The following is a 15,264-nucleotide window of genomic DNA, read 5'->3' as shown; positions in this document are numbered from 1 at the left end:
GGCATCAGCAATAATTGTAGACGAAGCTGAGGACATCAGCAATGACTGTAGATGAAGCTGAGAGCTCAGCAGTACTCGTAGACGAGGATGAGGAGGTTTGTAGTACTTGTATACAAGGATGAGGACATCAGCAATACTGGTAACCGAAGCTGAGGATGTCAGCAATACTTGTAGACGAAGCAGAGGACGTCGGCAAAGCTTGTAGACGAAGCTGAGAATGTCATCAATACTTGTAAACCTAAGCCGAGCATGTCGGCAATGCTTGTAACCGAAGCTGAGGACATCAGCAATACTTGTAACCGAAGCTGAGGATGTCAGCAATACTTGTAGACGAAGCAGAGGACGTCGGCAAAGCTTGTAGACGAAGCTGAGGATGTCATCAATACTTGTAAACCTAAGCCGAGGATGTCGGCAATGCTTGTAACCGAAGCTGAGGATATCAGCACTACTTGTAAACAAAGCCGAGTATGTCAGCAATGCTTGTAACCGAAGCTGAGGATGTCAGCAATACTTGTAACCGAAGCTAAGGATGTCAGCAATACTTGTAGATGAAGCCAAGGACGTCGGCAATGCTTGAAGATGAAGCTGAGGATGTCAGCAATACTTGTAAACGAAGCCAAGGGTGTCGGCAATGCTTGTAACCGAAGCTGAGAATGTCAGCAATACTTGTAGTTGAAGCCGAGGATGTCGGCAATGCTTGTAACCAAAGCTGAGGATGTCAGCAATACTTGTAGATGAAGCCGAGGATGTCGTCAACACTGGTTTCCAGATGTTGGGCAGCTGAGGTAGCACAATAGGGATTCCGTATGCTGTGCAGTGCAGTGTCAGCACTGCTGGTTTCCCAGTAGCTGTGATGCGGTGGTTTTGCACAATGGATACTGCAATGTAGTAGACAGCAGTAGCAGGTTTTCCGGATACTATGGTGTGCTACCTTGTGCAGCGATGAACTGGAAGCTGGCAAGAACCAGCTGATTGTCTAATGCTGCTAGGGATATAAAGTCCCTCTGGATCACTGGAGGACTTCCAGTGAGTTTGGAGATACCAGGATGTAGTGGCAGTGATGACCCTTTAAATCGGGATGCGGTTTAGTACTGATCCCTTTAAATCATCCAGGGAGTCAGGCAGCGGGGGGGATGGTAACTTGCACTGAATCTATTACCAGCAGGAGATTCTGGGGCTCACTCCAGGCTGAGAGACACCAAAGCACTGACAGCTTGCTAGTGCTGAGACCTGGAACTTACACCCAGTGCTTACAGCTGAGTGGATGAGTGGCTCACATGATGCGGAAGTGAATCCAGATTGGCTCCTGAAGATCAGCTGACTAGAGACTGTCATGGCGACATCCATAGCTGGTTTTGGAGGGAACTCTGGCATGGTGTGTGCATACTCAGACAATAATGGCCGCAGGTCCTGAGAGCACAGGGAGGTATATCTGAAAACCACTAGACTTGGATGCTGGCACGGAAGTATAGGACAGCATGAGAATCCTCAATGATTGCTATGCAGGCACACCATGCAGAGACTTGCTGAGTTCTGAATTCACACAGAAGGTTAATCAATACAGATACACTCATTAGCAGAGAGTGAGCTCAGTACACAGAGAACTCATGAAACTGGTGAGCTGTTTGTCCCAGCCAGCAGAAAACATGCAGGTTACAGGACTGATGGCAGAGGTAAGCCAGCAAATGATATGATTTTGGTCAGGATTGTGACAAACCATGCCTTGTACATGATTGTCCCTTTAAAGAAAATCTGAGTTTGTCCAGCATCTCGCGCGGCCGCCGAACTTGGACTTCATTACACTCCGCCCCTTCTCTCTCTCAAACTACCATCCTACCTCTCAGCTATCATGCCCATCCGAGCTACTTGAGATACTTGCCTACACTTGCCTATCACACTTTCTCTAACTCACACAACTTAGTGGACCCACTTCAGTCAGGCTTTCATTCCCAACACTCCACAGAGACAGCAATGACTAAAGTAGTGAATGTTCTGGTCACTTCTAAGTCCAAAGGCCATTACTCACTTCTTATTCTTCTAGAACTCGCTGCTGCTTTTGACACTGTTGACCACTCTCTCCTCATACAAACACTACAATCTCCAGGTCTTCAGGACACAGCCCTTTACACATCCTACCTATCTAATCACTTTTTCATTGCCGGCTTCTCTGAATCCACTTCCTCTTCGCTACCTCTTTCAGTTGGAGTACCACAAGGCTCAGTCTTAGCTCCTCTGCTTTTCTCAATCTACACCACATCTCTTGGCAAACTAATCAGCCCTTTTGGATTTTAGTATCATCTGCACATGGATAATACCCACATTTACCTATCCTCCCCAGATTTGTCACCATCTGTATTGGTCTGAGTTACTGGATGACTTTCTGCCATTTCATTTTGGATGTCATCTCGCCACCTCAAACTTAATATTTCCAAAACAGAATTAATTATATTTCCACCGACCAATAGTAGCTACCAACCTGATATCTCTATCACTGTTGAGAGCACGACTGTCCTTTGTTCCCCATATTCAATCTGTCTCTAAATCATGTTACATGCATTTAAATAACATATCCAAAATATGCAAAAACCATAATCCATGCTCTCATTATCTCCTGCATAGATTACTGCAATAGTCTTCTTACTGGTTTTACCAAAAAAAGAGACTTTCACAACTATAATACAATCTGAATACAGCTGCATGGCTAATCTTCCTTGCTAGTCATTCATCGTCTGCGGATCAGCTCTGTCAGTCCCTCCATTGGTTACCTATATTCTACCGTATTCAATATAAAATACATCTACTAACACACAAGGCCATTATCTCAAAACATCTCTCAACCTGACCACTTCGCTCTTCACAAAATCTATGTCTCTCATCCACACTCATTATTTGCTCCCATTCACGATTGAAGGACTTTCTTCGGGCTGCACTCACTCTGTGGAATGTCCTACCATGCACAATAAGACTCTTCCCTAGTCTCCAAACCTTCAAATGTTCCCTGAGAACTCAACCCTTCAGAAACTTTCCTATCCAATTGCATTGCAACTGTACAGTCCACATATATCCTCACATGTTTTCTCTTTCTTCATTATCCCATCCTCTTGACCCCTGCCCAACATTGCTGTGTGACCATATATTACAGCCCACCAGCCCACCTACCTTTGTGTACCAATGTCTATTTGCCTATAGATTGTAAGCTTGCAAGCAGGGCTTTCCTACCTCTATGACCGTCTGTTATTACCCAGCTTTGTTTTATCACTGTTGTTACCAATTGTAAAGTGTAACAGAATTTGCTGCACTATATAACAAACTGTTAATAAATAATAAAGTTATAGCGCAGAGAAGCTTAAAATGCAGTATTTGACATTAGTACCATGCTGGGTTTTCTGCTCAACATTTCACTGTAGACATTCTGACTCTCAACTGATTAACTACCACCCCTTCCTTAAACACTAAGATGTTACAAGCAGAAATATTTCTTTTAATATATCATGTTGGGTAAAATAATTATACCTTTTCTGCATTATTGCATATGTACTGTATGTAGAATGTTATACATTACCTGGAAAGACTTTAGTATTTTTAAGATATCTTCAAACCCACTTTTAATGACACTTGCCATGACTTCTAACTCATTTTTCTTTTCCAGCAAAGACCACTTTAAGAGCTGTACAAATTCTGCAGGACTCTGAAAGTATGACACAATTTATAGCAGAGACAAACAGTACATAATCTCAGCACTGATCCATTTTGTTTTAAGTCTACAGTTGGGGTTTCTAAGTAAAATATACATAAGCCTGCAGCCTAAGCCATATAAAAATAGCAGCTTAAGGGAGAGATGTATCAAGCCTTTTAAAGAAGACATGTAAAGAATTTACATGTAGCAACCAATCAGATTAAAGCTATCATTTGATAGCTAGCAGCTGATTGCATCATATGGGAAACTTCTCCACTTGTCCTCTTTTGTAGGCTTGGTACATCTCCCCTGAAAAGAGATATTGCCAGTTTTGACCCCAGATGAAGTATACTTTCATATGAAATGCATCAGGAATTTGTGGTATTCTCCTCCTCCTCCTCCTCAGTCATACACTTTGATACATACTTTTTTCCAATTTGGGCTTGTGGATTCCTGTTTGTTTAATACATTCAGATGGATACACAAGCGTCACTCATTATTAAATATGCCCCTATATCGGAATTTACTGTATATACTTTTGTGAGCACTGAAATATCTGACAACATCTGAAATAGAAGTGGATGACATCCTGTTTCACATTAAGGAGAGATAAACTACAGAGAGCCTGAAGCGGTAGTAGCTGCTACTTTTCCACGCAGCCCTTAAAAAGCCCACTAACGAAAGCCATCCCCCAGTCACCGCTGACTAATACCATGCAATTTCTGATCTGCGTTCCCTGGCGGTAACCATTGGAATGCATTCGCAGATTTAAAACATTGGGCACTTGCACTCGATGTTATAAGTGCATCCACCTCTGTATCTAGCCCATAGTTGCTAACTACAGTATCAGGTATGACACTCAATTACATTGCATCTTAACTAAGGTTTGGTATTCTTGCACATGTGCACTATAAAGCACTGTTCTGGATGTAAATTTTTATTTCATGTCCTAATATTATTGAGTAATATTTGAGCTTTAGCTGGCGTTACCCTATAATTGTTAAATTAGCAATGGTTACAACATTGTACCTTTGGTGCATTTGTGATCTCGTCAACAGACAGTAAGTCAAAATTTGAGACCGCTTCAAGTGTGTTTTCTATCACCTGTTCCTTAATTTCTGTAACTTTATTAACAATGGCTTGCAACCTATATGACAAAGGGTAAAAATGTGAATTTTTACTTTTTAAAATTTTTTTTTTAAAACCTTAATAAAAAAAAAATACAAAAGTTTTGAGATGCAATATTGTCCAATAATATCCGCTTTGTTTCTAAGGCCGGGATGCAATGAATTCCGAGTTCAGTGACTGTGCGGGATGTTGGCTGAACTCAGACATTTATGTAAAGGAGCACACTATTCCAATTGCGCGAGGTGGGGGAAGGGGAGTGTCCAATAGCTTTTGTCTACATAATATATCTGGAACAAACCATTTTGCAATGCAAGGGGAGGTAATACATTTATACTATATCTGTGCAGGGTAAATACTGTCTGCTTTTGCATGTAGCCCACAAATGTTAGACAGCTTTATTTTTACACCCAAATCGAAATCTCTCTGCACATGTTACATCTGCCCCCCCCCCCCTGCAGTGCAACATGGTTTTGCCTAGTAGCTTGCTTTTTTTTGCTTGCTTCTACATCTGAATAACCACCTATATGACTTACAATTAAAAAGCACTCATATCTCAAGTCAAAATGTTTTGCTACATGACAAGCAGATAGTACTTCATCAATGATGGAAACTAAACATAACCTAGAATGCCATTCACACACAGCCATCTCAACTGGATTCATAGGCAGGATACATTGTGACACGTCTGCTGCATGTACGGATGGTGTACAGCACTGAGGTCATGGGTTCGATTCCCACCATGGCCCTAACTGTGTGGAGTTTGTATATTCTCCCCGTACTTGCGTGGGTTTCCTCCGGGTACTCCGGTTTCCTCCCACAATCCAAAAATATACTGGTAGGTTAATTGGCTCCCAACAAAATTAACACTTGTATGAATGTGTCTGTGTACATGTGGTAGGGAATATAGAATGGAAGCTCCACTGGGGCAGGGACTGATGTGAATGGGCAAATATTCTCTGTACAGCGCTGCGGAATATGTGTGCGCTTTATAAATAACTGGTAATAAATAAATAAAATAAATAAAAATATGTTTTGTTCCGTAGGGCAAGGTGATGCCACAGAATATTAACCTTCTGGACAGATATTTTGGCTTTAATTTTGACCTCTAAATCTCTGTCCCATGTAGGGCTTTAGTGGTCGATCTGACCCCAATATGCGCCAGCCTAACATTATTGATAGTTCTCTTGTTCTATGGTAAAAAGGTGATTGCCCCTACATAAAAGTATATTTAAGAAAATGTTTATGAGCCTGCTATCTGGACAAACATTGCATGAGATAACCTTTCAAGGTAGAACAAGAATAACTTATTAGAAGTATACTTTCTTTTTCTAGTTTACAGATCTGATAACTATGGAAAAAAATTAGTCAACGCTTTAACTGCTCCATACATACTGTAGGTAACACTGTAGGCTACAAAATAGATTTTTACTTTTGCTGATAATTTTTACCAGATAAGGGCCCTCATTCCGAGTTGTTCGCTCGGTAAAAATCTTCGCATCGCAGCGATTTTCCGCTTAATGCGCATGCGCAATGTCCGCACTGCGACTGCGCCAAGTAAATTTGCTATGCACTTAGTAATTTTACTCACGGCTTTTTCATCGTTCTGGCGATCGTAATGTGATTGACAGGAAATGGGTGTTACTGGGCGGAAACAGGCCGTTTTATGGGCGTGTGGGAAAAAACGCTACCGTTTCCGGAAAAAACGCAGGAGTGGCCGGAGAAACGGAGGAGTGTCTGGGCGAACGCTGGGAGTGTTTGTGACGTCAAACCAGGAACGACAAGCACTGAACTGATCGCAGATGCCGAGTAAGTCTGAAGCTACTCAGAAACTGCTACGAGGTGTGTAATCGCAATATTGCGAATACATCGTTCGCAATTTTAAGATGCTAAGATTCACTCCCAGTAGGTGGCAGCTTAGCGTGAGCAACTCTGCTAAAATCGCCTTGCGAGCGAACAACTCGGAATGACCTCCAAGATACATTCCCTTCAAAATACACAATATCCTAGAATATAACTGTTAATTTGCATTATGCTGATTTTGTGCATCATTATTTAACATGACCTGGTCCTGGGTTTTTCACCTTTTGACAGCAGCACTGGTTTGATGAAGGAGACCCTCTATGTTGACACTGCTCCATGATAAAGTAGATAATCCTGGTTGGAATTGGCGGTTTACTCGCTCCAGATGGGAGGTGAACAACACAGTGAAGTTCCCAGGGATCCTCTGTTGAATTTTCCCATACTCCTTAACTACGTCCTCTAAATTACTTTTGTACATCTTGAATTTTTCTGCCTTTGGTATAAAAACATTTCCAATGTGATTCAAAAGACAGATTCAAAACTGTGTTTTAGAAGATATACAGTACACATAATTTCCTTGTTGTGGTTAGTATTTCGAATCTATGATGAACCTGTTCTATAGTATGTATATATAATTTGCAATTTGCCCATAGATTTAAGCATAGATTCAATTTAATCTCTAACCTCTTTGTTGTAGCCTCACTTTAACAAGTAATCATATTCTTTCTTAATGGCACCTTATATACTCTGTCTTCCCAAAAACAGTTTAGTTTTTTGTTTTTTTTCCAGACTTCCCCCTGGGACTACACTATTAGCAAAGTTCCATCATTATACAGTAGATAACCAGGATCTCCACCAATCAGCTTTCGCTTAGCTCAGGCCATTTCTGTTAGAGATATCTGGTGCAGTGTCTCTAATTAAAAACATTAGGCCTCTTAGACAAAAGTGTTTATTTTAAGTGTGAAACTGTGTCCTATTAAATATAAATATGCTTTGAAAGGAAACATGGCAAAAACATTGCACATGACACCACAGCCAAACTTACTGAGAAGTTTAAGAAGGTTTTACAGACCAATCGAGAAATGGTCAATGATGTACATCAACAGATACAACACATACTTATAACCAATCTGGTCCCAGGTGTGTCTGCAAGCAGTCCCCCCAAAACAGCACATGAAAGTTGGCTGCAGAAAGTGGTGTCAACAGATCAAGTATCGTGCATTTTGAAAAAGCAGAAATGGCATTCAGTTGTTGCAGCATCTTGAGACCCGGATAGATGGATTAAATCTTCAACCCAGATAAAAGGATAGAATTTTGTGGATGGGTAACGAACAAATTCAATGATGGCGTAAACTTCACATCTGGGATCTTGTTTACTAATGATTAGGGATGGCCACAGACAGAGCTATCGTTGATGGTTTTCATTGATGGTGTCATTGTTGGGTTTTGTAGTTGGCAGGAAACCATCGATGAATAATATCATCATGCAATAGCTGTAAAAGGGTGATAGGTGGGACTCTCCAGCCACGGGCAAATCAAGGAAAAGCCAGGTGTAGAGCTATGTGCCATGACCCATATGACTAGGGGGAAAAAAAACACATTTTAAAAAAACATTGCTGTTCTCTCTGCCATCAATGGCTTAGAACCAGAACCATCGGATTTCCGCCATCTTTGGCAAAACCATTGATCATTGGTGGCAAGTAATCAATGGTTGTTAGCCGTCAATGATGACCATCCCTATTGATGATGCAAATTTTCAGGTTAATGAAGAAGTTAATTACCAAAACCTACATCATTGTAATAACCCCAACCTGTACCGTATGAGTCAGGCAATGATGGAAAGGTGCTGGTGAACTGATTGTGTGGTGCGGTATATGGGGCAATAAAATTGTTGGACCTGTTACCTTTGACACAAATCTTAAAGCTGAAATGTATCTGAACACTCTGCAAGACACAATCATGCCATCCCTGTATGAGAATTAACAGCCAATTTCAGCAAGCCAGGTCACCACCTCGTTATGGTTTCTGCATGCAATGGTTGGATCAGCAGTTTCTGGTTTCCTGGATTTGTCACCATGGTCCTGTGGCATGACCTCTAGAGTCCCCAGATCTAAGCACACTTGATGAATGGGAGAGTCACATCCACATGTATTTTCAAAGTAATGTCAGTCATATAGAGCAGTGGTTCTCAAACTGGGTGCCGTGGCACCATGGGATGCCACAGGACACTTGCAGGGGTGACCTGGGTTGGTGCTTCAGGACCAATTCAAATTATTGGTTAATGCAATAGGCAAACCCAGTGCTTCTGGCTTCCAATCATAAAATATGTGGACAAACAGAAGTGAATACTGTCCATCACATACACATAATTTAATGTTTTTTTTAAGTAAGAAACTTTTGGCCTATGGGTGCCATGAAAAAAATTCTAATACTCTAGGGCGCCATGATTTTAAAAAGTTTGTGAACCACTAATATAGAGCATAACTTGTGAACAAAGTTATATTTGACTAAAAATGTGTTAATTTTCCCTACGTATGGAATTTTCCTTATGTATGGAGACTTTTGCATACCCTGTACAGGGTCTACTACGCTTGGCCGGCTGTCGGGATCCCAACGCCCAGCATACTGGCACCGGCATCCCGACCGCCGGAATGCAGTCTCACTTGCGGGCTCACTGTGCTCACCACGCTGTGCTCGCCACGCTGCGCTCACCGCGCTGCAGACACAGTGGTGCGCTATGCACACCACGCTATTTATTCTCCCTTCAGGGTGTGGTGGACACCCCAAGAGGGAAAATAGTTGTCGGTATCCCAGCGACCGGGATCCCGGCGTCGGTATGCTGAGCGCCAGGATCGCGACAGCCAGGATATCGAGTGCCACACCCCTGTACAATATCCTATACAATACACTATATTGCAGGGAAACAATTCTGTTGGTGGGGGGGGGGGGGGGGGGGGACTTCCCTTATATAAATGAACAAAGTAAGGTTTATATTAATGATGTGTACACTGTAAAAGATCATTACTATCACGTTAATTAGCACAATATCAAGGTGCAATCTAATTTCCATTTTTGTAATTTTCTTTAATTAGTTCCACAACACTTGTTACCTCTTCCTCCATCAGAAACCTGCTATAGCCTGCCACATTTAAGACCCACTTCTGACTGTGTGAGCAAAACATCAGTAAAGTGTATGGATTTACCCACATATCTGTAAGGCTGTTCACTAAGGGGGTAATTCAGATCTGATCGCAGCAGCAAACTTGTTAGCAGTTGGGCAAAGCCATGTGCACTGCAGGTGGGACAGATATATTTGCAGAGACAGTTAGATTTGGGTGGGTTATTTTGTTTCTGTGCAGGGTAAATACTGGCTGCTTTATTTTTACACTGCAATTTATATTTCAGTTTGAACACACCCCACCCAAATCTAAAGCCCCGTACACACAGGGAGAGATGTGTGCTGAGCGATCTATCAGTGACCGCTCAGCACACATCTCTCCACCCGCTCAGCACAGCGTGATGTGTGCTGAACGAGGGGAGCGGACGGGCTGCTCATGTCACCCAGCGGTGAAATGAGCACCCTGCTAGATTGTGTCTGCAGGCCAATCTAGCACCGGCAATAGCGCCGTGCATCGCTATCGCTGTTGGGCATACACATGGAGAGATCCATGCTTAAGTTCTAAGCAATTAGTCAGATTGCTTAGAATTTAAGCACTGATCTCTCCGTGTGTACCCCCCTTATCTCTCTCTGCACATGTTATATCTGCCCCCCCTGCAGTGCACATGGTTTTGCCCAACTGCTAACAAATTTTCTGCTACGATCAGGTCTGAATTACCCCCTTAATCAAAGTTAGTAAATGTTATGGTGTCCATTTACCTACCAGCATGCTCAGACAACTACTAACTGCCCATGGCCCATAGTCTGTAAGCTATACATTTTAGTACAGTACATTGCTGTTAAATACAGTTTGTACCTGCTGAAATGCCACCAGAGCCGATTCTGGAACACTGATCCCAAGCCTCAACATCCATTTTGTCTCTTCAATCAGATGGAGAATTCTAACTCAATTAAATAGAAATATGCTTGAGCAACTGGTAAGAACATTTGAATACAAGATCATTTTAGACAGTGAAAGACATAGTTTATTACTAATTAAACAGCTGCAGAGAGTATAAATAAATGTTCATGAGGATTCAGACTGTTTACTAATGCATTGAAAAGTTAAAAAAAAATTCTAACAAAGAAATATAAAAAAAAGAATTTAACTGCAAATAAAAACCACTTGGCCCATCTAGTCCGGCCTTAACACATGTACATGCACACACTTACACACTAATAAATTATTCTTTTATTGTATTTGTCGGGAGCCAATTAACCTACCAGTATATTTTTGGATTGTAGGAGGAAACCGGAGTACCCAAAGGAAACCCACGTAAGCATGGGGAGAATATACAAACTCCACACAGCGCCATGATGGGAATCAAACCCATGACCTCAGTGCTGTGAGAGAGTAAAGCTAAACTTTACACCATCCGTACTGCCCTAATGTACCATTATGGTGCCAGTAACTGCCACTTACCTCACATCAGTGTTGACCATCAGTTCCTGTGTAAAAGGTTCTCGGACGAGTAATGTAAAATGAAGTCCACTAAGACCTTTGTCTACCTGTGCCTTCCACTTCTGATAGCATAAGTCTTCATATGACACCAAGGCAGAAGCTATTCGATTATACAGCTTTACAGTATGTGAGTATGTGAGGCATGTAGCTACAATTCTCACATTTTTAAATGCCTTAAAAAAATAAAAAAGAAGAAGAATTAAACATGACTTCAACACAAATTATTATTAATTATGTATTTATGAAATGTTGTAGTCATTTTAATATAATGCACAGCTGAATGCAGGTGATTTGTGCTCTTCATGGCAAGAATGTTTGGAAATCAGGTATACAGCTGTAACATACTTCTATAATTCTTGCTATGGTCCATGGACCAATTATAAACAAAAAAAAGCAGCTGAGAACATTCCCAGAACAAGACAATAGTTAATTTTAAAACAAACATATTTCTACCTTCATTGTATTTTCTATCTTCGATAGCAACTTCCGTGACCAGATAATTGCTCCCACTGCAGGTGGCATGTTTCTAGGTAAGTCCGGCTCATCCTGCAAGAGACAGATTGAAGTTATTGCATAATACTTTAGATTTAGTGATAGAATGGGGACATTAGTTATGTCTCAGGTGAGTACAGAGGATCTTATGTCTTTGTTTTTTGTAGCATCCGGTCATATCACTCTTGCAATTCTTTGGGTGAAAAAAGTTTGTTAATGAGAGAGTTCTAAAGAGAATGGTCAAACTGTCTTAAGCTCACAGGAATTGTACAGTAGCTCATGTTACCATGTGTTGCAACAGTAGTATGCAGAATAGCATCTTGCAATGCACAGAACATCGAACACTGAAGAGGATGGCCTACAGCAGCAGAAGACTACAGTGGGTTCTTCTACTGCCAGTTAAGAACAGGAAACTGAGTCTACTGCAGGCACAGGTTTCCCAAAACTGAACATTTGAAGAGTGGAAAAAATTTATTGATGTGACAAGTCTCAATTTCTGCTGAGAAAAGGGTAGCGTGAGAATTTGCTGTTAGCATGAAACCATCTTGCATTGTGTCACTGGTGGAGAAAGAAAAATGCATTGTATCTATGGAGCAGGCCGATGGTAATGGTTTAAGGCCATGTCATATTTTGACACATATCAGTCCCCTTAATACAGATTGAACACTGTTAAATGCCACAGCCCTCCTGAGTATTGTTGATGACAATGTGCATCCCTTTATGGACCCAGTCTACTTATAGACTAATGGCTACATCAAGCTGGATAATGTCCCGTCACAAAGCACACATCGCTAAAAGTTGTTTCCAAAAACATAACAGAATTTAGTGCCTCTACATTTAACAGATATCAACTTACCATAGAACCTCAGGGATGTGATGGAGAATATATCCCTGATATATTTGATTAGTCATTGAGTTTCTTGAAAACGTTGGAATGCAACAACAAGGACTAGTTGCTTTTGTCAACATATTTTATACTTGTTTTTAAAAATATATACTTTGTGTACCTTAAATGTTTCATACTCTTGTTGAACCTCCTTCAGTTCATCATAGAACCAATCAAATACCTCAACATAGTACTCATTGATAACATGTTGTATCCCTTGTCTATGGCTCACAATAGAAAACCTGTCAAGAAAAAAGAAGTTAGGTAAGAACCATGTTTATTTTCTACATACAGACAAAAGGCATACATACAACTTGTTCAGTAAGTTCATTATTTTTTTATATCTGAAAATTAGGCAAGCCAAACAAACTCCATTAGTACTCAACATTTTTAAGCCTGTGAAGACTAATGGTAGCACAGGTCAGAAAACCAAAAGAAATACCACTATTTACAATATACATTTCCAGCACATCCCAGAAGGCAAGTGATGATTGACTTATTTACTTTAAGAAAAACAGGCCAATGCAGACTTGAACACAAGACAGTTTTGTGACTGTAACTTGTGTGTGTGCGCACGGCGCATACATTGGAGTCTAGTTTATACAGATATGGACAATACTGGTTTATATGCAAATTAGTAACTGGACATTAGCACATAGGCAAAGTTCAGAGAGGACTTGTCAAGAGAACTGCATAAACATAATTACACCTGTTTTCAGATGATTCTTTTGCACCAGAGATAGGGCTGATAAAAGTGTGCTTTGATGCTGATGACTTGAATGAACCAAGCACACACATAGGACGGGTATGGTCAGGGGTTAAAGTGAGCCGGAACGCAGTTCCGCCTCCTCTGGCTCACCTAACCCGATGTGTCCACGGCGTTGCACAGGGAGATGATGGACGCCCGCTGAGATTGTGTTACCAGCGGGCACCCATCTCTCCTCTACACCGAAAGCCGGAGGCAGGAGCTCAGTACTGAGCTCCGGCTTCCGGCGCTGCCACTGAGCGGCATGCGGCGTGCGCTATGGGAGAGACGTCAGTCATGATGTCTCTCTCATAGTGCTGAGGAGTGGACGCCAAGAGAGGAGGACTGCAGCGGTCTGGAAGCGGGAGCGGGGCTCGTTGAGTATGGTGTGTTCTTTTCTTCCTTAGTGCAGCGGCGCATCTACTGGGGGGGGCATTACTACTGAGGGGGCATCAACTGGGGGCAAACTATGGGGGGGACATTACTACTGGGGGGGCATCAATCAACAAGGTGCATTACTACTGGGGGGGGCATTGCTACTGGGGCAAACTACTGGGGGACATTATTACTGGGGGGCATCTACTGGGGGCATTACTACTGGGGGTCATCTATTGGGGCAAACTCCTGGGGGGCATTACTACTGGGGGCAAACTACTGGGGGACATTATTACTGGGGGGCATCTACTGGGGGCAAACTACTGGGGGGCATTATTACTGGGGGCCAACTACAAGGGGGCAAACTACTGGGGGTAAGCTACAAGGGGGCAAGCTACAAGGGGGAAAGCTACTTGGGGGCAAGCTACTGGGGGCAAACTACAGAAGGGCATTACTACTTGTGGCATAACTACAGGGGCATTACTACTTGGGGGCTAAACTACAGGGGGGCTAAACTACTGGGGGCATAACTACAGGGGCCAAACTACTGGGGGCATTACTACTGGGGCTAAACTACAAGGGGGGCATAACTACAGGGGCTAAACTACTGGAGGCATAACTACAGAGGCTAAACTACAAGGGGGCAAACTACAGGGGGGCATTACTACTGGCGGCTAAACTACAAGCAGTCAAACTACTGGGGGCATTACCACTGAGAGGCTAAACTAAAGAGGGGGTAAACTACTGGGGTCGTAACTGCAGAGGCATTACCACTGGGGGCATAACTACTAGGGTGCTAAATGACTGGGGGCATTACTACAGGCAACATTACTACTGGGGGCAATACTACACAGGGGCATTACCATTAAGGGCATTACTACCGGGGGCCCTACTAATGAGGGCATTGTAAAGGGGGCACTTCATAAGGGGCATCACTCCTGGAGACATAAGGGGCACTACTATTGCGGGCATTGCATAAGGGGCACCACAACTATGAAGTCTATATAAGGGGCACTACCACTGTGGGCACTACCAGTACAGTGGACAGTGCATAATGAGCACTACAACTGTGGGCATTGTATAAGAAGTGCTACTGTGGTGGGCATTATGTGTATTACGGGGTGCTACTACTGTGGGTATTATTACTATTGTGTGAACACGTCCCATTCCTTTGGAGACCACGCCCATTTTTTTACTGTGCGCGCAATGCCTTTATTACTTGGGCGCCGTGGGGAGGGAATGAGTTCCACCACCTCTCTAGGACCACTTTAAGCACTGGGTGTGGCTACAGGTGTAGGACAGGTCTGGCTGCATGCATAAGACAAGTCAAGCTGCAGAGATGTTTACAAGTCATACTATAGTGAATACACACATAATTTCCTCTGTACACAAAAGTGGGGTAATTACAGTCAACTTGCATTCAGCACTGAATCAGACTAAACATTTTGGTTTGGGGGGAAATAGATGTGGCATTTATTGGATGACATAGTCAATATAGAAATAAAACCCATAAAAAAAGACCATGAAAATATTTTAACATATT

General features: G+C 42.2%; 1 protein-coding gene across 1 annotated transcript in view; it reads right to left on the bottom strand.

Moving 5' to 3' along the window:
• LOC134910927 (uncharacterized) overlaps positions 1–15,264 on the bottom strand; it is a 455,362-nt gene that overhangs the window by 382,549 nt on the left and 57,549 nt on the right. The window contains exons 15-21 of the mRNA XM_063919317.1: positions 12,723–12,843; positions 11,677–11,769; positions 11,185–11,396; positions 10,579–10,663; positions 6,886–7,097; positions 4,706–4,823; positions 3,563–3,688 (exon numbers count right to left, since the gene is read on the bottom strand). Coding sequence (XP_063775387.1) covers positions 3,563–3,688; positions 4,706–4,823; positions 6,886–7,097; positions 10,579–10,663; positions 11,185–11,396; positions 11,677–11,769; positions 12,723–12,843 — 967 coding nt within the window. The remainder of the gene's footprint in view (positions 1–3,562; positions 3,689–4,705; positions 4,824–6,885; positions 7,098–10,578; positions 10,664–11,184; positions 11,397–11,676; positions 11,770–12,722; positions 12,844–15,264) is intronic.

Source organism: Pseudophryne corroboree, chromosome 4 (genome assembly GCF_028390025.1).
Source record: "Pseudophryne corroboree isolate aPseCor3 chromosome 4, aPseCor3.hap2, whole genome shotgun sequence".
Classification (NCBI taxonomy): domain Eukaryota; kingdom Metazoa; phylum Chordata; class Amphibia; order Anura; family Myobatrachidae; genus Pseudophryne; species Pseudophryne corroboree.
The sequence above is the reverse complement of the archived record's forward strand: the minus strand, read 5'-3'. Positions and strand labels throughout refer to the sequence as shown.